Genomic DNA, 24,997 nt, shown 5'->3' with positions numbered 1-24,997 from the left:
TTCCTAGATGTCTGCCCGGACCTTGCCAGATGGGGCTATCCTTGCATTTTACTAAGCCTTCTAGTTTGGATTAGTAAAAAATATCACCTTTACATTTGCAGAGTTGTACAGTAGACTTTAAAACATATCTGATACTCAAAACAATCCTGTGACATAGAGGTTATCTTCCATGTGTCACATGAGGACACTAAACCTCAGAGAAGGGGTAGTGACTTGTCTAAGTTCTGACAGCAAATTAGTGATAAGTTCATTATTTTATATAGGTGCCTAGAGCAAGCCTGACATAGTATATCCTGGGATTCTCAGGAATCAACTTCAGATCTTTGAACTGTTTGTCTAGGTTTTTTTCCATTAAGCCAGCATGGTGGGGTCCAGTGGTTGGGCTCATCTCAGGGTCACCAGATAATTCAGAGAGGGAGAGCTGGTCTCTCTTGCTGTGCTGATTACTGACAAGGATGGTAGTTGCTAGCCTTTGCTGCTCTTTGCTTGGTCAGGACCTGAGCTGTCTTCCCCACCATAGAAAGCCCAGACTCTGCAGTTTTTGGGCTGCACATTCAACCTCTCTTTTAAGCCTCTGCTTTTTGTAGTTTACTGAACAAAGACACCAGTGGTCCCCAGCTTCTTGCCCTGTCCTTCCTTTTTCTCTCATCACTGTCTTGCCTGGCTTTTAGTCCTACTGATGGGTGAGGAACATGGGCTCATCTCATGAGCGCTAACTATAAAGTTCACTTTTAAGGGATTGACATGTCAGGAACACTGAGAAGCCATTTATTAAAATGGGATTCTTTCCCTTATTTGTTAGCAGAAATTCACTGAGCTATCTATTGGTTGCCAGGGCAGTGCTGGAAGCTGGGATTGCAAAGACTGATAAAAGCACCTATGTCTTCAAGAAGTCCAGAGTCTGATGTAGAGGGACAGACGTGTGACTACAAAAGTACAACAAATGTTGAGGCAGAGGTCTCTAGAGGATTTCGGGATCCTGAGGAGGGAGTGACTGGATCTGCCTGAGGGATGGGAAACAAAGGTTTTCCTTGAAGAGTTTTCATCAGGGTACGACGTCAGTGAATTTGTGCTCAGATAACTTATGGCCTCAGCATTCATCACTAAATCAGAATTTGTTCCAATCCTGCTTTATCGATGTAGCAATGTTTGTCTTAACCTTACTCAATGGTAAGAGCGTGATATTTGGAGCCATTAAATAAATAGGGCCAGTAGTAATAATATTTTCATTTAGAAAATTTCTGAATGCTTAACTTGCTTGGTATGTTATCTCATTGAATTCTCAACAACTGTGTGGAGAAGGTATTGTAATATTATTCCCAATTTACAAATGAGAAAACTAAGGCACATATATGTTAAGTCATTTAGCCAAGATCCTACAGCTGATACATAGCAGAGCTGGGATTTGAACCTAGGTAGTCTGATTTCAGAGTCATTCTCCCAAAAGGGCCTCAGAAAGAGCCATTGTGACCTTGGTATAATTCTTAGTTCAAAGAGTTGTTTTAAGAATGAGAAGTAAAATACTTAGCAATGCATCTACTGTATAATCAATAAATCATAATAATCATTTATTATATTATAAAACATGCTTTCCTAAAGTCTGGGATAAATTTGGCTCCTGCAGATATGCCTCCTTCCTTTCTCTCCCTAGTCTCTCCTGGCTTTATCTGTACAACCTGCATTTTTTCCTAAACATGTATAGGGAAGGAGACAGGGGCAGTGGTACATGGTTTTCAGTTCAGCACTTACTCTGGGCCAGGATCTATCCTGAAAGGTGTGGGGCAGGGGTTGGGGGCGGAGATGTGCCAAGATAAAATAGATTGTGGTCCCTGCCACCCAAGAATTCACACTCAGTCTAAGAGGGGAGATGACACAGAAACAGATTATTTTAATACTTTCTCAGATGGCTCTTCAGCAGCACATCAGACCCTACTTCTCATGGCTCATACCACAACTAGCAAGGCAAGAATGACTTGCTATTATTAATTGTTGAAATTATCCAATTAATATCTTTATCATCATTAGAACTGCTGTTATTAATATAGAAAGTAATAATACCTTAGAGAAGGTTAGCAGCTACTCAAAGGAGACTTATAACGTGCTCAGTTAGAAAAACCTATTTTATTTTTATGGGGGAGGGAGGTAGTGACATTCCTAAACTGCTGATAGGGCTGTGTGAGTCCTTGGCTTGAGGAATGTACACTATGGGGAAGGATTTATGTCCCTCAGATCTCTCCCCTGGCCACCCAATGTGTTCCTTAGTTATCACATACTTTATAGCTTATTTTACCCAGGCACATTTTTTTATTTGGCAGAATGATCAAGAAGAGGGAGGTAGTTTTCTGAGGCAGGGCATCTGCCAGAGAGGGGCAGTGACTGAGCATCTGCTGAGATTGGAAGAGGCTATGTCAGGCCAGCAAAGTCTTTGTGAATGTGTGTATTATTGCATAAGGTACCTTCAATTAATTGATCCATGAGCATTTTTGAAACTCCTGCCATGTACCTAGCAGTGCACTAGGTAATGTGAAAAATACCCCAAAAGTTCTTTGTTGCTTGGCGAGAGAAGTCTCACACATGAGATAAAAAGGAGTCACCACAGATAGGATGCTCTGACAGAGGCTGACTTGTATGATTCATATTCTCAAGAACTACGGGGACTTATGAGTGTTTCCTCACTGAGCATTGACCTGCACGTGGCATAGGAGTGGGTCATGACTCCCATGAAGTCCAGGCTCCTCAGTGGCCCACAAGGCCATTTCTGATCTGGCTTCTCTGAAAAGTTCTGTTCAGTTATTTCCTGTAACATTCAGTCTTAAACCTATTCTCCAGCCGAAACCACACAATGTATGTTATTCCCTAAATATGGAAGCTCTGTCCAGCTTCCACAACTTTACTTATGCTCTTTCCTCTTTTCTGAATGTTTTCTCTCTCATCTGTGTGCGGGCTAATTTCAGCTCATCCCTCTGGACAAGATCAGAATTTGTTGACCCTTTTCTGACTCCCTTCTCTCGTCCCTTTGGTAAGTGACATGACTCTTGAGTTCCCAGGTCTTCCTGTGATAGCCCTTATGATGAAACACAGGTTCTGGTTTTTCAGAGATCTCCACCACTGGAATGTGAACTTCTCCAGGGCAAAGATTATGCTTTGTTCACTTTCTATACTTTGTATAGTGTCTGGCAATAATAGGTGCTCAGTAAATATTTTTTGATACTTAATTTTTCAGCATTTAATTTTTCTGCTTAGGAACCTGTAAGGTCATCTTTGTGACATTCAAAACACTGTAGACTCAAAAACAGTAAACATAGGAGACTATTATCTTTACATATATATGAAAATGACAATAAGGATTTGCTTTTCCCTTACTAATTAACATCCTTACCCCCCCACACACAGTATGATAATACATAATTCTGGTGAGGTTGCCATGAAAATGGCATTCATTGGTGATAGCTGTGTAAATTGGTACAGCACTTTAAAAAAGCAATTAGGCAGTATATTTCAAGAGCTGTAAAAGTGTTCATACATTTGACATAGTAATTCTACTTCTGGAAATGTGTCCTAAGGAAATAATCTAATATAGAGAGTAAACTTTCCCTCGGATGCTGTTATTTGTAATCGTGATGAATTAGAAAAAGCCTAAATGACCACCTAAACTTAAGACCAGTATCTAAGCAACCCCCTGAAAGGAAGGATTTGCCTCAGCCATAAAGAGCCCCATCCTCATACCTGCCATATATATAGACTAGTCCAAGAAAAGATGGTTTTGAATTTGAGTCTATACTTTGGAATATGATACCCAGCCCTTTAAGAAGAATCCAGTTGGTACTCACTTGCTCACTGTGTGACCTTGGGCAACTGACTTTGTCTCTCTGCACTAGGCTTAACTCATCTGTAAAATGTGTGTGACTTAGAACCCCTCAGGGTTGGCGTGCATGGATTTGGTAGCCTTAACTCATGAAGGGGTTTGTAAACCACATTAAGGGAGTTGGATTTGATTCTTGGTGGTGGGAAGCCGCCAAAGGATCTTAAACAAGAGTGGCAGGACACACTTGCTCAGTCACTCAAGAGGCAGATGCTTAGTAATGTTTGAGGAGTTATTGTTACCAGAGGGACCAAGACAGAGTGGCTATGACTCTGATATCATTCTCAGTGGTCCCCTTTGGGCCAAACATATTGCACTATGGGGTGATGCTTTAAGGTATGTTTAGATCAGAAACCTGGAGAGAGGTCAGGTTTCTTCCATTCTCCTGTCTGAATGTGGGAAATTAAATATATATTTATATACACATATACATGCCAATGGTATGCTGTCTGCAGGATCAAGGCTTTGTGGGGCTGTGAGGGGTGGCATTTGATGTTTTCAAAGAGAAAGATCGTTGTAATGAGGAAAATATTGATTCCACATGAAAGGATTTTAATCAACTGCCCTTACACCTGGGGGACACAGTGCTTGGCTACAGTGCTAAGTTGTGCACCATTTACGCCCTGCTTCCAGCTATCTGGCTTCCAGGTGCCTCTATCTAGGAAGACCTACAGCAGTTGTCCATCCTAGGGAATATTCCTGTCCACATTTTTGTAGCACATCCCAGGTAACAGTACACTCCCATACGTTATCTCCTTTGGCCCTTCGTAGCCGGCACTGCAAGTGGGCAGAACAAGGATTTTTATGTCCATTTCACAGATGGGAAGCCTGGAACCTCAGAGAAGTGAAGTGACTTCCTAAGTTTATACAGCTAGTAGAAGTGAGATTTAGGACCCAGGGCTCCATAGGCAAGTAGGAATCCAAAGCTAATAATACCCTATTACTATTTTAACTCATGGTGAGGCCTGCCATGGAAGGTTTAGGGGTTCCTCTCCGTGTTCCTCAGAGTCCCTCACTTCCTCTAATATAGTCTGGGAAATGGGAACACACACTGGCACAACCTTCTTTAGCCTTATTCAAGATAGAGTAGCCACAGAATGTAGAGGTTCCATCAAACACAGAACACTGAGCAAGAAGAGGTGTCTTGGTATATCAGCCCCTGGGACCCTTTTCCCCCAAAACAGAGCCTAACATATCTTCCTCGAAGTACAAATAGGCCTTTCTGGGAACCCTCACTTAAGGGATTCTTCCTGCCCCCTTCTCAAGTTGTATTATCTGGGAGCCCCTCTACTCTAGATACTCATTTATTTATTCCAACATTGAATGAGTGCCTACTCCTGTGATTCATTTTATGTTCAAGGCAAATTTCTAAATAGTAGAAGTTTGGTGACACTTGAAGAGACTTTATTATATCCACAGTGAAAGTATTCTTTCCTGGACTACAATTCAGCTCTAAGTTAAACTCACAACCTTCCCTTTCATACTCAAAAGAAAAAGTTCTTGCAGGTTCCAACAATAATAATAGTAGCTGCAGTAGCTAATATTTGCATATTTTCTAATATGCCAGACATTGTTCTAAACACTTACATGAATTAAATGATTTTATTCTCCAGCAACCCTAGAGATGTGTACTGCTATCCTCATTTTACATATGAGACAATTGAAACAGAGAAGATACTTCCCAAAAGTCATATCACACAGCTAGTTCAGTGGCAGAATAAAGGCATTTTGGCTTCAGAGGTTATTCTCTTGACTATATTATATGGTCTCCCATATGGAAGTAAACGTTCAGGCTTTGGCTACTGTTTGATGACAGGCCCCTGTTCATAGCAGCAGATTGTACCCCTCTCTATACCATGTCACATGACCCACTCAGTTCTGGGTTGTGCTGAAAGATAGCACCACATAAGCTCAATTAGAACAAAAAGAAGTTTTGTGCACTGATGTATTTGGTGTTGGACTTGGAAGATTCAAAGATCGACTATTGTATCGTGGCACTGGTTAAGAGCTACTCATCTGCCCTAGCCAGTCACATTCTTGGGCATACAGTGGCATTCAGGAATGAATCTGATGTCCATCTTGCTCTCAAGAAACTCCCTAGAAGACTGCTATGTAAACAAATGATACAAAACTGAAAATGAGAAATACTAAAAAGAAAACTTCTACCATGCCTCCCCTTCCTGGCTGGTCTTGTCATCCTCTAGTATGAAAAGAGTGGGTCCAGGAGTACCAGCCTCTTCAGGAATATACCTCCCTCGCAGATCCCCAGGCCCCAGGAAGGTTATTCAGTCCCTGTTAAGCCTAAATCATCACCCATTGCAGGATATAGCATGACCGAGAGCAGATAACCAAGATAAATCACCTCTTGAAGTCTGTGGTGGCAAATCCTTGAACTTATCTTGACCTGTTTACCCTCTTTTTCTTGAGGGAAGTGAAAAGGAAAAAGATCATATTAGGTTTTGTAAATTAGTCTAACATCAAAGATTAAAATCAGGCTAAAGGACTTGAAAGAAATGAAATAAACTCTATTCTTTTTGGCTTTGGTTTTTATAAAGTTTAATGGAATGGGTTGAATGGCTTAGAGTTATGCTTCCTAAAGTGTAGCCCATTTGATGATGCCAGTTCACAAAATGTTGATAGTTTGTGATAAATATATAAATTGAGAGAAAGTACTTAGAAACTTTTAGAGTAATTTGACATTTTTGCTGTATTTTACAAATGTGTTTGTCCATAATGGATGGTAAGTTTAAAAAGCAAAACAAAACAAACAAAAAACTGATCTGCAACACAAATAGTTTTGAGAAGTACTGGCTTATTTAGCATGCAAGTGAAAAAGAACTTCAGTCTTCTTGTCTGTTAAATGAGATTAATATCTCAAATTATTTTTGGAATTACTTGATGATAAATAATATTTTGGAATACTTAATATAGACCTCCCACTGTGCATTGTGCATGTATTATTTAATCTTCACTACAACTCTGAAGTAAGTTTTGTTATCATCTCCATTTTTCTGAGATTTGGATAGGTTAAGGGACTTGAGCCTGTCCCAGAAGTTGAGCCTGTACTCAAGCGTGTAGGTAGAATTTGAATGGGAGCTGGAACCCTTAACTATTATGTCATATTTTGTATAAAGAGCTAGGCATACTAGAGAGCTCCCTGTTACTCCACTTTCTCTACTAGAGGTCTGGAGATCTGCTTTCTCATTCCATCTCTGATCCTAACTTATTTTGTGATCTTGGGCAAGTCACTTCTTTAGATCTTAATTATCACATCTACCCTCAGTGGTAGGGACTATGCTTTATTCATCTTTGTTTCTGTAGCATTTAGATGGACAGGTTTTGGCATATAATGAGTACTGATGTAACTGATTACATTAGATGATCTCTAAGGGTCCTTTCGGTCTCTACTTTGTCTGAACATCCTGTATTATTTATCCTCTATCCTCCCTCCCTCCTGAGCATCATATTTCCACCTATTCCACCTGGAAGCATGATCTTATTTTCTTATGTCTTTTTGTTTTAGGCATTCTTGATCCTGGGTACTTGGAGACAGCCCACATGGGGCCCGTGGTTTTACTCATTTGTGAAATGTGTCTAGGGATAACATAAGTAGGGGGTGGAAGGGGCTGGCTCAGAAACATGCTCTTACTCCATTCTTACCTAATGGAGCCTGGGCCTGGGGCAGCTCTGCTGGCAGCTCTGCCAGGCCTGAGTAATGGCTGCAGCCTGGAGCAGGGTTTTCCATGAGCTCCGTCAGGGTCTCCAGTAATTGGAACATGGCACCTTCTGACTGGTAATGGATGGCAGAACAAGAGGGGCATTTGTCACTGCCTGACTTCCCTGCGGGAAGGAGGCTCATAAGTCACAGCTGACAAACCCTTTGATGACTTTTAAACTTCATTTACAGAAAAGAATAGCTATAATCAACTAACAGCAAGTAGTGACTAATCTTGCCACATTATCACTATGAGGAAGCCAGCCCCTTAAGGCATAGGAAAGGGGAGGAGGCCATCCCCCAATTACACAGCAAGTACTTATTGGCTCTTGGGGAGGTCAGAGTATGCCGTCAGCAAGGCCATATGAGTTTATGCCCAAGGAATCAAAGTGTAAAAACTGACCTCCTGGAAGATATAGGACATGCCCCTAGCACAAAATCACTCTGGACCACAGTTAAGAGCACCAGCTCTGGTCTCATACCGACTGGTCCCAGCTCTGCCATTTCCTGGCTTGTGTAGGACTAAGCTCCAACCCTTAGTTTCCTCATACATGAAAGGGGCACAGTACATACCATCACCTACCTAATGTAGAAGACTTAGTATAGTTCCTGGTGCATAAGTAAATGTTAGTAATGATTATTACAGTTAACCCTGGAAGGGCCCTTTGTGGTCACATGCTCTAAAACCCAAGGTCATTTGACACATCAGCAGCAAAGCCAGGACCTGTTGTGGGGGTGGTGGGGTAGTCAGTGAGAGAAATCTAGTGAAGTAGGAAGAACACAGGCTTTAGAACCAGATAAGCTTGGGCTCCTTTTATCCTAATTGTGCTCCTTAATGTAACTGTGGGCAAATCATTTAAGCTCTCTCTGAGCCTCAGTTTCTTCATCTGTAGAGTGAAGATGATACTACTTGTTATTCGGTTGTGATCAGGATTATGCCTGTAAAGTTTCCAGCACAATGCCTGGCATAAAGTTGCCCTATATTGAGTTGCACATTCCTTTTTTTGTTTTCCCTCAAGACAAAAATTAGTATGCAGCTGTCAAAGGAAGAGGAGACAGCACTGAAGAAATGCTCCTATTTCAATCAACTTTTATTTACAGCCGTATCTTGCATATACTTGCAAGAGGAAGGTCAGATTAGGGAGAGCAAAGAGGAGAAAGGGGCATATTTTGTACATTGTTCCTTTAGTTCCTCCTGCTCTGACAGTTCATCTTATTAAGCATGCTTTATGAGACGCCTTCTATGATGCTTCTCTCCCTTCTCTGGTATCCCAGGCTCTTTTACTTTGGGCTGTTTTGGGGGCAGTGGACTCCAATCCAGGGTACATGTGCTTTGTGGCCATGATGAATGTCCCTTGCTGGATGGGAGATCAGGCACCAGACTAATTGCTGAATGAATGAATGATTCATTTGTTAATTAACACCTGGCCCACAGTTGGCCCAATGAGTATTTGGATATCTATAATTATGATTCAGTTGGTAGGCAGGTAGGTGCTTGACTTCTTTGACAAAAATAAAGAGACCAATAATCATTTGTAGGTCCCTAACTCTTAACTCAGTATTGGGGATTGTAGGCCCAAAGTTGCACCCATTCCTTGTTGCCTTTCCTCCCCATATCTTTAAAGGCTGCTTGTCACAGATGCTAAGCCTCAGCCTAAGGCCACGATAGAGTTAGTGTGCAAGGTGCAGGGAATGTCTTTTATATAACCAGACCATAGTGGGGAGGGGTGAGTGAGGCCCTAGCTCTCTGCCTTCTGTTTCCATTGGGTGTTCTACCCTCTGAGCCTACCAGATGCTGATACCAATGTTAAAGTATAGGACTGGAGACCTCACTGTATAGCTGAGGGTTGAGTCTCTGGTATAGAAAGGCTTGGAACTCCTCTCAGTCAGTATTCTTTCCTCTCCCAGTCCCATACATGACCGATGTGGCAGACATGGGGGAGAGGGCACCATTACAAAGTTTCTAAGTTTGGCTCCAAATACTGGGACAAAGGAGAGAGCATGCATAGGCTCCATACCCCTGACTTCTTTATTCTCAGGTCAAGTGTGGAACATTGGGAGATGATAGGTCAAGAAAATTAGGGCTGGAATATGGAGGATCTGTGGATCAGCACCAGTTCGTGGCCTGTTAGGAACCAAGACACAGAGCAAAAGGGGAGCGATGGGTGAGCGAACGAAGCTTCATCTATATTTGCAGCCGCTCCCCAGCACTAGCATCACTGCCTCAGCTCCACCTCAGATCATCAAGCATTAGATTATCAGAGGAGCACTAGTCCCTGGTGCCAAAAAGGTTGGGGACCGCTGAAGAGTGCCAGGCTAGATTAATCTGTTTTCAAAGGGCATAGGTCATTTGAGTTTCTTATGTAAATACGTACTAGTCATAACCATTTATACTTTACACACATTCTCTCTAATCCTTACCCTAATCCTGGGGGGTTGGTATAATTCCCATTTTGCACTTAAGGCATCTGAGCCCCAGTGAGGTTAAAGGACATGTCCAAAGTTATATCCTATAAGTCAGGGGTCCCCAGCATCCGGACCGTGGACTGGTACCAGTCAGTCTGTGTTGTGTTAGAAACCAGGCCTCACAGCAGGAGATGAGTGGCAGGTGAGCAAGCAAAACTTGATCTGTATTTGCAGCCGCTCTGCAGCGCTAGCATCACTGACTCAGCTCCATCTCAGTTCAAGCATTAGATTCTCATAGGAGCACCGGTCCCTGGTTACAAAAAGTTTGAGGACCGCTGCTATAAGTGGTAGGGCTGGGATTGAAACTCATTCCTGTCCATAGCCTGTGCTATTTATGCCATTTCATGTGCATTTTACCTTTGTTGTTAGGAAACAGGTTCCTGGAGAGAGGACTTTCTTGAAAAGCAAGTAGAGGACAAGGCCATGAGCACTGTTTCCAGCATTTCCACAGTGCCAGCACAGAGAATACTCTAGAAATGTTTGTTGAATGAGTGAAGGGGATAGGAGTTGGGTAATAATAGAAATAGGTATAATCCTCTGTTCTTTTATAGCGTGTTACAGATGCAACAGTACACTTTCACATTGATTAGCCTTTTTGATTTTTATATCAGGAAAAAGATTATTTCTGTTTTCAGAATAAGGATGATAAGGTTCAGGGAAATTACATGACTTGTTGCAGGTTACATAACAGCAGAGCAAGGGCCAAGCTTCCTGGACCTGTAGTTTGTACTCCTTATACTCCCACCCATATCAGTAGCCCTCAGTGTTCAGAATGCTGGGAGCTGGGGTTTCTCAAGGGAGTGGGAATGGTCAGGAACTAAAGAGCACTCCTTAGGACATTAGTCTTGTCTGGCCAGTAATGATCATTTGGGCAATGCTAATGAGCTGGGGTCTGGAGAGTTTAATGAGATTAATAGATGTTCTGTCATCCTTGGCCGCCTGGTAACCAGGAGCTTCTGGACCAAGGACCTGGGCACTGATCAGTCTGGAATTGCTTGTCTTTCTTTGGAAATAACTTCCTCATCAGGTAGCTATTTTCCTTTAAACCACCTAAAGGGTTACCGAAGTGCAGAGGTGTGGCCACAGGCTGGTGTGATCACCATCCTCAGGCTGTAAAATGAGGCCAGAGGTGTCCAACAGGACTGACCCAGACAGAGGCTCTAAATAACATGGGTAGTGGGGGCATCAGGACCAAGAGAAGCAGCTCCTCTTTTGAAATGAGGATTTTAAGAAGAGATCAGTTCTGGGGAGGATTTACAGATCTGGGGGAGTGGGCATTCGATTGCTGAGTGCCTCAAGTCAGGTTGTGAATACGACTAGATCCTGATAGGCAGGATGGGGAGGGCATGAGGGGTGACATAGCAGAGTCAGAGGCTTAGGACAGTTCTTGAGACATGTAGAGTGTTGAACAAGAAGCCTGGATTCAAGCCCCTTAGTTACTTTTATCACTAGCTGGGGGCGACTTTAAGTATATCATGTATCTTTGCTGATCTTCAGCTTTTCTGTCTATAAAATAGAACAATGTCAGGACCAAGGATATAAATTGGCTTTGTTCGTTAAAATCTGTGCAAGTGTGAGGCTTTGTAGTAGAAAAGGGGAAAGAATTAGGACCAAGGATTAGGTACAACTGGCTCAGGGTAAAACATTTTCTCCATGGGAATCAATACCCAAGGCATCTCTCTATACATAGCTTTTGGAGTCAAACAGACCTGGGTTCTGGTTCTGGCTTTGCTCTTTTAATCGGTTACTTTGATTCTGTGTCCCTATCTAAAATACCTCCTCATGGGACTGTTGAGAACATTAAATAAGGTGGGGTATGTAAAGTATCTGACACTTTGCTGGCACTCAGTAATTAGAGGCTCTTCTTACCATGATGGTACTCTGAAGGTCTCCTTTACCTAAAATTCCTCATATTCAGGTACTTTTAAGGGGTTTTATACCTTTACAAAGCCCAGTCACTTCACCACATGTTCAGGCTTGGCTCTTGTCCAAAACAGCTTCTATCTGAAATGTTTCATATGGGAAAAATGATTTGTTTTTGCCAAATTTCTCTATTCTTATTAGCCTGGAGAAGTGAGCCCAGTTGCTTTTAAAAGCCTTTGTCCCTTGTGGGTTTTAATTAGCTTAAAGGCCTAGCTTTTATGCAGCACTTGTTTATCCAGCAGGTAAAGATGACACTTGGGAGCCAGTCTCTGATTTTCTCAAACAGCATATCTAGGTTGCTCCATTCTGGTTCCTCATCACCTGGGGGCTTGTCTCTTAACCAGCCCAAAAGGACCCTGACTTAGAGTCACAGGGACATGTGGGGTTCTTGGCCCTGCTGCTCACTGGCTCTGGCATCTTGGCCAAGTCCATTCTCCTCTCATTTTCAGAGTAGGGGTATATAAGCTCCATGCTCACTAAAGTCCCTGCTAATCTGACCTTGCAGAAGTTTCTGAGAACAAGTCTGGTTCTCTTTCCCTTTCCCCTCCCCATCACCACCATGAAGAACAATCCCTCTACACGCTCCTGTAGCACATTGCTAAGCATGGGGCCTCTGGGGGCTGCAAACACCTTGCTCTCAATTACACAGCTAATCTTCAAGGCAGAGCTTACTTAGCCCAGGGAGGGAAATAGCTTATCAAGTAAAGCAGCTTCTTCTGAGTAGGATGTCAATATTTTCTAGGGCTCTATTCTAAGCTAGGAGTAAGCCTAGAAGAGCCGAAAAAGAATTATGTGAGAAGGATTGAGTTGAGGGTGGTTGGTCTGTGGAGGGGGGTGTTTGAGTCAGATACCAGAAAAAAGTGCCTGGGACCTCAGCCTCCAGTGGTCTCTCCGCACAGCTACCCTTTCTCACCTCCTTCTGGGACATTATTTTCACCTCTTTCTCCCTAACATTTATTGAGCACTTACTGTACCCCAGGCTTTGTTAGGCCTGTCTTTAACATTTGCAAGGCAGAGCAAGAGTACTGATGGAGACCCACATACTATATGTCTAAATATTTGAAAGTTATAAGTGAAGCTAACAAATTATGTTTAAAACAACCTGGAAGATCATGTCTGAATTTAGAATTCTTGACTTTGGGATTCTGTACCTGAATTTAGCAGTTACAGGAGAGCTAATCTGTACATGCTTTCTTTCCATTTCCCACCCCTAGCTCCATCTCTCCCTTCGAGGAGCTTCATGGACATTATGTAGACATTCAAGCTTTTCCATATCCCTATAAATACTGATCCCCCTGGGCTTAGGGAGCACAACAGCAGCACAGCCTGCCTCCAAGGAGTATATAAGCCTTCAGAGCAGATTGGAGGCTGCTTAGATGAGGGAGGTCAGAGGTTAAATGCCTGGAGCATACTTCATGTGGACATTTCTCCTCACCTCTGTAGATTCCTCACGTACAGTGGCCATATTACATATACTTCTCAGGTCTCTTTCTACAGATCAGAAAACTGACCTTTGTGTGATAAGACTTTTGGCTGCCTCTCCTACGTATCATTTAGAGTGTGTTTCAATCTGACCTTGACCTTCATCTAGAGTTGGCCCACAAGTAGCAGTGTTCGTAGAACAGAGGTTTCAACTAGTCTGAATAATTATTAGGTCTTGTAAAGAGCTTTACTGTTTGTAAACTCCTTTTACATACATGGTCCAAACCCCAGTTGATGAGAGGAAAGACTGGGTGGGACCAAAGCCAAAGGTGTGCTCACCAGCCAATGACAATGCTGATCCTGCCGTAGTGCCAGAGTACCAAGCACAGGAGTTCAGCAAATGCTTCCTGCTCAGTGGTGTTAGAGGCTCCTGGAAGAGGTCTAAAGGAACTGGCATGTCTCTCTACAGATCAGTGGCAGAGCCAGTAGTCGTCCACAGATCTCTGAACTGTAATCTCCCCTCTCCTCTTTCTGTCTCAGTCTATACCCCAGGCCTGGTTCCCTTCGGCCAAAGCAGGTGGCGTCTCTCTGGGTCAAAACTTCATGGCTTTGAGCTGAACCAGCCAGGAGAGAGAAAGTTATCTGATGCCCACAGAGGAGCCCCACAAACTCTTTGTATACCCATGGGTAGACAAGGAATTAACCTTTGAGTGGCATATTGTCCAGGTAGGAGAGGGATTATCAGAGAGGAACGTAAGGAATGGGGAGCCCAAAGAAACCTACAAATACTGAGCATTTCCTGCTGCATATGGACAGTGTATTAGGTCTTTTCATGGGTAATCTCTTTTATGTCCCTCAGTGCTTAAGAAATGTTGATGACGGATGCAAAGGCAAACTGAGTAACAAAAAGTCTGTCCTTATTAGGCCATTTCCAAAGCTGGCACCGGCCCTCTTCATCAGTAGCAGTGTTCTCTTTGCCACCTTTTTTTACCTAGGATGGTGCACACTTGACCTCACTTAACATCTGTGGAGGTTCTTCCCCAGAATCATGCGCAGGTCCAGCCTACTTTCCCTTGCAAACAGTGCCATCTACTGGTCAGTATGTGTCAGCTTCCAGGCTGGGAGAATTTTGGAGAAGAGTCTTAATGCTAGTGGGACGGACCAAAGACAGATTTCCCAGGTTATACTTAGCTCTTTGCGTTTTCACTAAAAAGAAGCTTCCTCTGCAGCCAGAATATTAGGTAAATAGATATATATATGGTTAGCTTAGGCTGATGAGAGTTTTATACATAATCGCTTGGGTTCTTTAGCACCTTTTGAAATAGCTGTAGGGTAGGGGTATTGAGATAGTGTTTCAAAAGGGAGTTGCACCAACCCATGCCAATGAGCAGAAGACTGGGCTAGGAGGTATAAGTGGTAGGCCTTTTCTACCGAAGTTGGACCACCTTTTCCCTTTTCCTCTGCATCCTGTGCCCACTTGTAACCTATCCAGGGAGAGGGGTAAGAGAGGTTTATACAGCCCTTTGGGGTAAAAGACATTACTAGAGTGTAGAGAGCAAAGAGTAGACACAATATTATCTTTAAGCAAAGAGAACAAAATTTGAGTACAAAATTAAATAACTAAAAAATTTATTTAAAAATAATTCTCAGATAAATATGCTGACTTACTCATAGTATTTATTTATTTATTTATTCAGTCAGTCATTCATTTACTTATTTATTTTACGGTAGTATTTAAATTGGCTTTAGCTCTGGGAAGGAGAGTGGTAAAATTGAGTGAAATGGGCTTTAGAGACTAGCTGACCTGGGTTTGAATGCCCATCCCTGGTAAATTAATGAAATTATTGAAGTCTATTTCTAGTAAAATATGAACGATAACAATACTCATGAGGTCTTGGGATTATTCAACATAGCCTGCCACCCTTAGCGTTCAGTGAGGCTTATTTTCAAAATGGCAGGTACCAATAAAGATAGCCCTAACTAGGTCCACACCCAGCTCAGACTGAGCAATGTTCATAATGTGGTATTGTTCTAGCACAAACGTTACTTGTAATTACCATGTGATGTTTTTGCCATGGTTCTACATTGAAAAAATAGAAGAGCTGTGGAAGGTCTTCATATTTAGATGATGCATGGGGTAATATTTGAGATGAGCATTAAAGATGGAGTTGGTTTAAAATAATTGGAGCCAGGCAGACAAGGGTTCAAATCCCAGCTTTGCCATGCCATCCACTGGCATTATGACCTCTGAATGTGCAGTCTCTCCCTTGTAAAATCTCCTAAGTCTGCTTGTAATGTCAATACCAAATGAGAGAACATGTGTAAAGTACCTGGCATGAGCTCAGCAGCCAGTGAGATGAGAAAAAGCAATCCAGTTTAGCTAGGATGTGGGCCATGGGCAGCCCTTGAACCCAACCTGGAAACCCAGCCTCACAGTGTCTTTCTCTCTGCAGGTGGCCACCATGTCCTTGAAGATCCAGACAAGCAATGTAACCAACAAGAATGATCCCAAGTCCATCAATTCTCGGGTCTTTATCGGAAACCTCAACACAGCGGTAGTGAAGAAATCAGATGTGGAGACCATCTTCTCCAAGTATGGCCGTGTGGCTGGCTGTTCTGTGCACAAGGGCTATGCTTTTGTTCAGTATGCCAACGAGCGCCATGCCCGGGCAGCTGTGCTGGGAGAGAATGGGCGAGTGCTGGCCGGGCAGACCCTGGGTAAGCATCTTTCCACAGCCCTACTCTTGGTACTGTCCTGAGCAGGTGCTGTCCTTCACTATTCAGCTCCCCTCTTATTCCCTTTTCTGTTTTCCCCATTGCTACCCACTATCCCTGTCTGAGATGTTTTAATTTAATTTATAACTTAAATATAATAAGTAGTCGTAAGTCAATGCCTGTGCGGGATAATTTTAGAAGCTTCTGAAAAACACTTCTTTCCTATGTCTGCTTTCACAGAAATGACAAGTCTTATGGTTCCAGAGAAAGGAACCATAGATACCCCAGAGAAAGGAAACAAAGTGGTCTAGCACAGCCTATTATATTGGGCTACGGATAGCTTAGGTTAGAACCCTTTTTGAGAGCCAGGGATGGGAGTACAAGGTGAAGCAAGCAGGTGCCCTTGGTCTTGGTGTTACATACATGTGACATGACTGTGCTGGCAGTCTGCCTTGGAGAGTGTACAATGTTTGCGTATGTACATATACTTCTGTGTGTATGTGTATGTTTGAGAAGAGATATCTATATGTATGTTCCTGAGTGTGTGGTATGTGGATATAACAACTTGTGGAGAATGTGTACATATACCATAGAATGTATATATTTTGGTAGGTATCAATATATTTGAGTGTATAAGTAGATATGCATATATTCCTTTACCAAAAATTTGTTGAGATCCTATCATGTGCTAAGCACTGCTCTAAGGCATAAAGATGTTTGGTAGAATGTTTACATAAATGTGCATTGGCTCATTTGCATATAGTCAGTTATGTATATAATGTTGGAACCAAGTCTGAGTGTATGTGTTATGCTAACATGTGTGAGGGTGTATTGTCTGTGTTTATATGAGTGTGCTTAAGAATGCATGTACATGCGATGTGATGTGCATGGCGTATGTGTGAGTGATACGTTTATGAGCATGCATGCATGTGTTTGAATATATGAAGTGCAAATAGGCATATCCATGTGATGTGTGTATATAAATCTAATGTGTGAATACCTCTGTTGTCTTTATTAGTAAAGTCCATGTGTACGTCATATAAGCATAGAAATAGCTACACGTATACGTGAGGGTGATATGTGTATGGGCACCCTACTGTCCTGCCAGCATCTGACTCTACCTCCTTCCTCCACACAGACATCAACATGGCTGGTGAACCTAAGCCCAACAGACCCAAGGGACTAAAGAGAGCAGCATCTGCTATTTACAGGTGGGGCACTCTGTCTTTTCTGTCTCTGTCTGGGTGGAATTGCTCCCTCTTTGCACAGAGGGAGTAAACGCTGGTGGTGACAATGTGCTGAGCCTAGAATTTGGGGAGGCGTTTGGAGATGAGGGCCTGTTTAGAGTGGGCTGAGTGGCTGTCCCTAAGCCCTGGCCCTCTCCCCTTTGTTTCCCCAGTGGCTACAGCTTTGACTATGATTACTACCGGGACGACTTCTACGACAGGTGAGCAGGGGAGGGGCGTGCCCAGGCATGAAAGAGCCAAGCTGGAAGGGCCCTGAGAGATTGCTGGTGCAGCCCACTCAGTCATCGAACTGATAACCTAAGCCCAGAGGTGTAGACTGACCTCTGTTCAAGGCTGCTTCACAAGTTGGTGGCAGAGCTGGGACTAGGGTTCAGTTCTGCAGGTGCCCAGGCAAGAGCTGCCCCATACTCCATGCTGTCTCCCACTCTCTGACCTAATCCTGGGGTGGGACTCAAATGAGACTGGACCGAAGGGACACATAAAATGTAGCAGGTTGGAATACAAATCTGGCTACAGGGCTGGGCGCAGGGAGTTAGAGCACTCATGGTCCTACTCTTCCATCTCCTTATCTCCCTGAGGTGCCTAGCCAACTGGAAGGAACCTCAGAGCTCAGTCTGAATCGCTCGGCCTTATATTTATAACCAAGAGGCCAGGAGCTCTATAGAGGTCTGAATTAGTCCCTGGTAGGCTGTGGCCCACCCTCTAACCCCAAGGCTACCCAGACCCCAGCCTTGAGGGTGGCCTCCACTCCATGGCCCCAGCCATTCTCGAGTGGAAATAACTGGCAGGCTGGCCCAAAGTTCTCCCTGCTTCCCTCCCTTCTGCATGGCCTGCCGAAGAATAGAACCTAGAACCTCTAGAACCTAATCAAGAAGAATAGAACCGAGAACCTCTCTGAGCCTCGGTTTTCTCAATTGTGAATGGTTTCAGGAGAAAGTGCAGTGTAGTCAAAGTGCCCTAGCCTGGGAGTCAGAAGACCTGGGTGCTAATCTCAGCTCTGCCACTGAATGGATTGTGTGACTTTGGGCAATTTCCTTCCCAGTCTGTGAAAAGGGCTTGCACCGAATGATCCCTCAGGGCTCCTCCAGCTCTGGGATTCTGTGGTTCAGTGATTCTGACCAAGGCCAGAGCCGCCCCCTCCCCTTGGGGGCAGAAACGCAGTGTCTGGGACTGGATCCATTTCCAGAGACTCTGCATCTTCAGCCATCACCATCACAGGGCAGGGGCTCCCTGAACAAAGGAGTGCCAAGGAATGGGGCATTGAATTAATTTCCCAGTGATGTCATGCTTCCTGGTTGTCATCAGGAATGTAATCCCAGTGTACCTTGAGGCTGCTGTTTCCTGCAGAAAGGTGGTAGCTGCAGGTGCAGTGGGAGAGACCCATACTCAGGCTAATAAGCTTCTGCTTGATCAAAAAGGAAAAGAAGCCCTCCTGGAGAAGGGGCCGGGTGGTGGCATTTGGGGCCAGCATACAGTGTGGGAGCCCAGGGGTCTTATAGTTCTCTGGACCTCCTGCCCTCCATCTCTGAAGTGGAGTAAGAAGGATGAGATGACTGAGGGGGCTCAGAATGAGGAACGAGGCTTGGACTCCAGCCTTAGGCCTCTGAGGTCATAGGCCCCTGAGTTGAGGGTCTCAATACCCTCACCTTTCACCAATCACAGTTTCTAACATGTGCATTTTTATTTTTTTTAATTATTTATTATTTTTCATTCATTCCATTCATTCATTCATTCATTCATTCGGTGAGGCAACGCTTGGTTGACCTCACAGATTGCAAGGGCCTTGTCAGCTTACAATCCCTTATTTTTTATTGTTTACGCCTACAGCACCTGGTCTTCCTAGGTGGTCTCCCATCCAAGTACTAACCAGACCCAACCCTGCTTAGTTTCCGAGATCAGATGGGATCGGGCTTGTTCGGGGTAGCATGGCCGTAGACACATGTGCTTTTTTAATTGAGTTCTCCCATGCTCTATCCTCATAGCAGGTAGAGAAGGTAGGGCACAGAATTTGGGATACCCATCCTCATTAGGCAGATGGGTGAGGCTCAGGCAGGCTTAGAGATTGGTCCTCCATTCCTGCATCTCTCTGTTCCCAGCTGGGGATTTGCAAATTCTGACCAAAGGTTGGGATAGTAGTTAACTGAGCAGAAGTAAGGTCAGGTAGTAGAGCAAGCCTGGGTGTCAGAGTGATCTAGAGAAGACTCCTTTCTAGGGGCTAGCCTCAGTTTACTTCTCTGTTGATTGGGACTATAATCATTACCACCTGCCACCTCACCTGGCCGGTAGGAAAGATGAATGTAGCGAGGATCCCAGTAGCTCTTAGGGTCCCAAAAGGCCCTCCTCTTCACCTCCAGGGCTCGTTGGGAGCAAACAGGTCGGTAATGTCGGTGGGGCGTTCACCAGCCAATATACATGTTGGTCTAGAGTAGCAGTGACCCCTGGTGGCCACAGGCCATGCTGCAGCCTCTGGCCCATTTGCCCTCACAGGCTCTTCGACTATCGGGGCCGCCTGTCACCAGTACCAGTACCCAGGGCTGTCCCGGTGAAGCGACCCCGGGTCACAGTCCCCTTGGTCCGGCGTGTCAAAACCACCATACCTGTCAAGCTCTTTGCCCGCTCTACCGCCATCACCACCAGCTCAGCCAAGATCAAGTGTGAGTTACTTATCTTCTTCCTAGATAATTTTTTTTTGTCATTAGCAAAGTAATAGAATTACATTTTTTTACATTGGAAAATAGATAAAGGAACAAATCTCCCACAGTTCTGCAGCTCTAATACAACCAAGTGAGTATTTTCATGCATTTCTAAGACGAAAAGGCTGACATTTGAAGAGGAGGGGCTTGGGTTGGGCACAGAGTTCAGTGCTGTGAAGTGGAGCCCAGTGAGGAGATGGCATCATCTTTCCTTTAGTAAGGCTAGGTAGATCCACTAGTCCACATGCACTCTGGTGTACACATGTTGTGGTCAGAGTCCCAGGAAGTCTGATTGTAAAACACCCACATTCATACACCTTAAAAGGCAGACACCACCCTATGTTACAGGCAAAGACACATGCTTGCTCAGGTGCACAAAAAGGTGCACACCACACACATTCATTCTTAGCCAGCCCCAGTCCCTTTCAGAGTTGAGAGGTTGGGGGAAAGATCCATGTTCAGAAGAGCAGGCTGGTCACTGTAGGAAGGGCCTTCAGAAAGTCTCAGGGGGAAGCCATAGGCAGCTCTGGCCTTTTCCCTGGCCAGAAAAAGCCATGGGCAAGGATAATTCCTGCCACTGGCCTCTTTTCCTACTTGACAGAATGGGGCTAGGGTCCTGTGTTAGTATCAAGCTCCCAGGTGACAGCCTTATACTCCCTCCACTCCAGTAAAGAGCAGTGAGCTGCAGACCATCAAGACAGAGCTGACGCAGATCAAGTCCAACATCGATGCCTTGCTGGGCCGCTTGGAACAGATTGCTGAGGAGCAGAAGGCCAACCCAGGTCAGCTTCCAAGGGTCCTTGCCCAGGGGCCCAAAGCAGAGTGTGGGGAGGACAGTGCACAGGGCAGAGGGCCTGTGGCCTCCAGTCCCACCTGGACCCACCATACTGAGGCCTAGTTTCTGCTAAGGTGTTGCCCCAGGGTAGCTTCCCTGGACTAAATTTTATTCCCCTTTTCCCCACCCCTTTTCCCTCAAGATGGCAAGAAGAAGGGTGACAGTGGCAGCGGCAGTGGCAGCGGCAATAGTGCTGGCAGCAGCCGGCCACCAGCCCCGCAAGAGGACACAGCTTCTGAGGCAGGCACGCCCCAAGGAGAAGCACAGGCTCGAGATGATGGCGATGAGGAGGGGCTGCTGACACACAGCGAGGAAGAGCTGGTGAGGGCATGGCCGGAGGGGCTGGGATCGGGCTTTGCACTCCTGGTTGTAGGAGGATAGCAGGAGAGAGGGAAACCTCTGAGCTGCTTGGTTCCTCCATCCCAGTAGTTCTGTTCCTGAAGGAACAGAGGGGGAATGAACAAGGAGTAATTGCCTGTTTCAGCCACTGGTCAGAGGTTACAGTGATAGCTGGGGCAGACCTCTTTAGGGCCCAGGACTCATTTTAGACTCAGTCTCAATTTTCCGCATGGGTTGGAGAAGGGAAGAGTCAGTGGCTCAGGGAGCACACATGGTATGCAGAGTTCCAGGGAGCAGGACTGGAATTGCCTGGGGAAGCCAAAAGGAAGTAGGTGTTCATTTCACTTAAAAATTTTTTAAAAGCCATTGTTGCCTGAGCATGTCTCAAGCTCCCTGATTGTTACTGGAATTCTTCACAGTGAAGCTGGGAAGCCATTTGTTAAAGAACTTGTATTAAGTGGGAAAGTAGACCAGATTCTGAGTCTATAAGATATAGACTTATATATCTTATGTGCTTAATACTCATTTACCTAACAAATACTGAGCACTAGGCCCTGTTGTCCACACTTCATAATTTCAGTTAAACCTTAACAACAGCCTTACACTGTGCAAAGCATTACTCTTCCCAAATAGGCTCAGAGGAGTTGAGTAGCTTGCTTAAGGCTTTATAGCTAATAAGAGAAAAGTCAAGCCAGATTTCTTCACTGGGTCTGGAACTTTTTCCTTTTCATCACTGTTTGGTTCTGGTATGAGGACAGATGAGCTCATGGCCATAACACTTAAGAGGTACTCCTCATGCCTAGCTCCTCTCTTCTTTGAACCCAGCCCGATACTTCAATCTTACTCTTTTGGGCGTAGTAGTCTTCATAAAGCCTATAACAAAGGCTTAGATACCCCAAAGGTCAGGAGTTCAACATGCTCCTGGGCCTTTAGCCTGCTTCAGTCTAAGAAGGTCTTTCTATGCAGAAACATACCCCTGCCACAACCAGTTCTTCGACTGGTCCCTTCTCTCTCCTAAGGGGCCCTCAGACCACCCTTTTAGAATCCCAAGCCAACCTTGTTTAGACTGATCTCATAGTCATTCCCCTTGACTGTCCCTCCTGCTTTTTGAATGTGGTCTCCAAATGTGCTCTGGGCCTCAGGGCAGGATTCAGCTTGCAGTGGGTGATGTGTGGTTTCTTATTGCCTCCCCAAATCAGGAACACAGCCAGGACACAGACGTGGAGGACGGGGCCTTGCAGTAAGCAGGTACGGGGGTCCTGGTGAACAGTGGGTAAAGTGGAGAGCATGCCATGAAATAGACTTGGGTAGCCCATCAATGAAGACTTCTCCATCCCCAGTCATCTCGCCATGCCACTTTCTGGTGTGGGCTTGGTGGGTTGCAGGAGCAGGACCCCTGGATGGACTAGCCAGACCCACCCAGCATACTGAGCCATGATGCCTGTCTCTACCTGTGAGGAGCTCTAAGTCTGGTGGAGGAAGACACAGACCGTTATCACCCAGTGTGAGCCAGGCTCATGGGCTAGAGAGCCAAGGAGTTCAAGGGGAGTGTGGTTGAAGAGGTGATATGTAGCCGAGCCTGTTCAGGATTGAGGGAGGAGCATCTGAGGGAACATCCTTAGCAGAGGCACAGGGCTTTGGCAGACCTCGATGTGTGGGGAATGGCCAGAAACCTGTGGCTGCTGCAATCCCAGCTCTTCATAGTAGGGAGAGGGAGTTGCTCATCATCAGAGGGTGAGATTGAGCCAGGCTTAGGGGCTGAGACTTGACCCTGTTGGAAGAAAATGCCCTGTGTGCCAGGAGCTACCCCATGGGTTGTGATTGTGCCAGTGTAACAGATGTGGAAACTGTGGCTCTGAAGGGGGCAGGGAGATACCACCTATTTCACAGGATCCCAAGGTGATATTGGTGGAGCCTAGATTTGTTGTTTGTGGCCTCAGAGCCCCCTTTCTGGTCAGTATTCACCACCCTGCTCTGCCTTTTCTAGAAAGAAGCCAGGCCACTCCAGCTCTGCCTATTTTCTGCCCCATTCCTTTGGGGCCCATGTTCAGAGTGAGATAAGGAAGGCTTGGGTAGAGGAAAGTCTGAAACAGGTGTCTTTACGCATGATACATTCATGCCCGGGGATGCTCTACCAACAAGAGCTTCCCATACAGTTAAGTTTAGGAAATTCCGTGAATGCAGTCTTTCCTCTTAAAGCTTCAGGGAGACTAAGTTTTACCTTGTTAAGCCAATTTGCAAGTAAAGTACGGTGGTTCCGGTGAGAAAATGAAGCCTCAAGGCGAGTGTGGGACTTAGCCAATGTTGCAGGGCCAGAAAAAATAATGAGGCCAAAGCCAGAGCTCAGGCATATCTGTTTGCAGATAGCAAACACCATTTTACCCTTTCTTCTTCCCAACCCGTTATCAAGAGCTTAAGAGACTTTTCCTCTCAGCCTTAGTCTCTCCTTTCTCTCTTTCTCAGCCTGACAGGAGCGATGGCCACCAGCAGAAGGGCGTGCACTGTACCAGGCCTCAAGCTGGGCGCCCACTCCTGGATGCCACCCCAGCAGGTCCCAGAGGAGAGTTGGCAACAGGCACTTCATCCTCCATGCATCCCAGCCAGTGTCACATCCTCTGCAGGTGGAGTTATCAGCCTCCCCTCCCCATGTACCCTCCCTGTTGGCGCTGCCCAGGCCAGAGGGCAGAACACAGAGGTTTCCCTACACTCTGCCTCCCCTCCCCAGGACACTCCCAAGTTTGGGGTTTTTCTGTAGGTGTGGAGAGGGGAGGCCACAGGGAGGGGACCCTGACAATAAAGAGATTGGATTCCAGCTTGCTCAGAAATGGGATGGTTTGTTTTCTCATGAAGGAACCCTCGCCCCGCTGTCCAAGCAGAAAGGTCTGCTGTACTCACTTCTGTTCTCTCCTTCACTTTGATCTTCCTGGGACCGTTGTTTAGGGTGCCTGATACTTATCCACCTGGGCCTTAATTTCCATAGCTAAAATGGGGATAAGGATGGCCATTAGGGTTGTTGAGGAGGGTCAGATGTGTCAGTGCCCATGAGTACCTTGGTGGCTGCAGTGCCGAGTGATTGTGATCCACTTGGTCAGGCAGTAGTTGGTATAGGACTCAGCTCCTCACTAAATCTGGTCTTTTCCAGTTCTAAAATGATTCTAGAACCCGTTATTTCTTCCCCTTCTCTGGTTCTTGTTTAGGACACACTTTTTTTTTCAATCAAGCTTTGTCCTCTAACCAGCCTCCAAATCTCCAGCTTCTCCCTGACCCATTTTCCACCAGCCACCACAGTATTGTTTCTGAATTGTGTCCCTTTCCTGCATAAAACCCTTTCCTAACTGACTTCTCAGCTCCTGAATGTGGCGTACATGATCCTACATGCTCTGGCCTCTTCTTTTGCCACTGCTTCTCTTTCCTGCCCCCCAACACAAACCTTATACCACCGCCATACAAAACAAGTCCTTCACACTTGTAGGCAGCAAGGAATAGAGCCCCACTCCAGTTACCTCATTTAGTAGGAGGTTGGCATCAGGGTACATGTGTCCTGTCTGCACCTATATTGGGCCATCTATCTAGACATTTGCTCTGTTCTCTAACTGGCCAGGTTCCTTCAGTCTTCCACTTCTGTCCTACCTTCATCCCCACCCCCCCTTTCCCTTTAATCCCCACCACAAACTGACTTATTTCCCTACATGCAGGTTCCCAGGCGAGAATCAATTGCCACAGCAGACTTTTTTGAGTCACTCATAGGCTACAAGTAACTTCCCTGGTCCAGTGTACTGA

At 45.1% G+C, this 24,997-nt stretch overlaps 1 protein-coding gene and 1 non-coding gene across 11 annotated transcripts in view; one reads left to right on the top strand and one right to left on the bottom strand.

Annotated features, from left to right (window-relative positions):
• Positions 1–24,042, top strand: part of RALY (RALY heterogeneous nuclear ribonucleoprotein) — a 70,876-nt gene extending 46,834 nt beyond the window's left edge. For 8 of the 10 annotated variants that reach the window (XM_016162228.2, XM_016162230.2, XM_016162225.2 and 5 more), the window contains 8 exons: positions 15,842–16,106; positions 17,242–17,314; positions 17,503–17,550; positions 19,838–20,004; positions 20,712–20,825; positions 21,021–21,199; positions 22,417–22,465; positions 23,681–24,042. In XM_016162228.2, coding sequence (XP_016017714.1) covers positions 15,851–16,106; positions 17,242–17,314; positions 17,503–17,550; positions 19,838–20,004; positions 20,712–20,825; positions 21,021–21,199; positions 22,417–22,461 — 882 coding nt within the window. In that variant the 5' untranslated portion in view covers positions 15,842–15,850 and the 3' untranslated portion in view covers positions 22,462–22,465; positions 23,681–24,042. The other 2 variants (XM_036229508.1, XM_036229512.1) reach the window with 2 other exon arrangements.
• On the bottom strand, positions 19,169–19,287 carry LOC118610264. The gene has a single exon (XR_004953856.1). It is a non-coding gene; the product is annotated as a 5S ribosomal RNA (ribosomal RNA).
• Positions 24,043–24,997: the final 955 nt, after the last annotated feature.

The sequence above is a fragment of the Rousettus aegyptiacus genome, unplaced genomic scaffold (assembly GCF_014176215.1).
Source record: "Rousettus aegyptiacus isolate mRouAeg1 unplaced genomic scaffold, mRouAeg1.p scaffold_m13_p_12, whole genome shotgun sequence".
Taxonomy (NCBI): domain Eukaryota; kingdom Metazoa; phylum Chordata; class Mammalia; order Chiroptera; family Pteropodidae; genus Rousettus; species Rousettus aegyptiacus.
The sequence above is the reverse complement of the archived record's forward strand: the minus strand, read 5'-3'. Positions and strand labels throughout refer to the sequence as shown.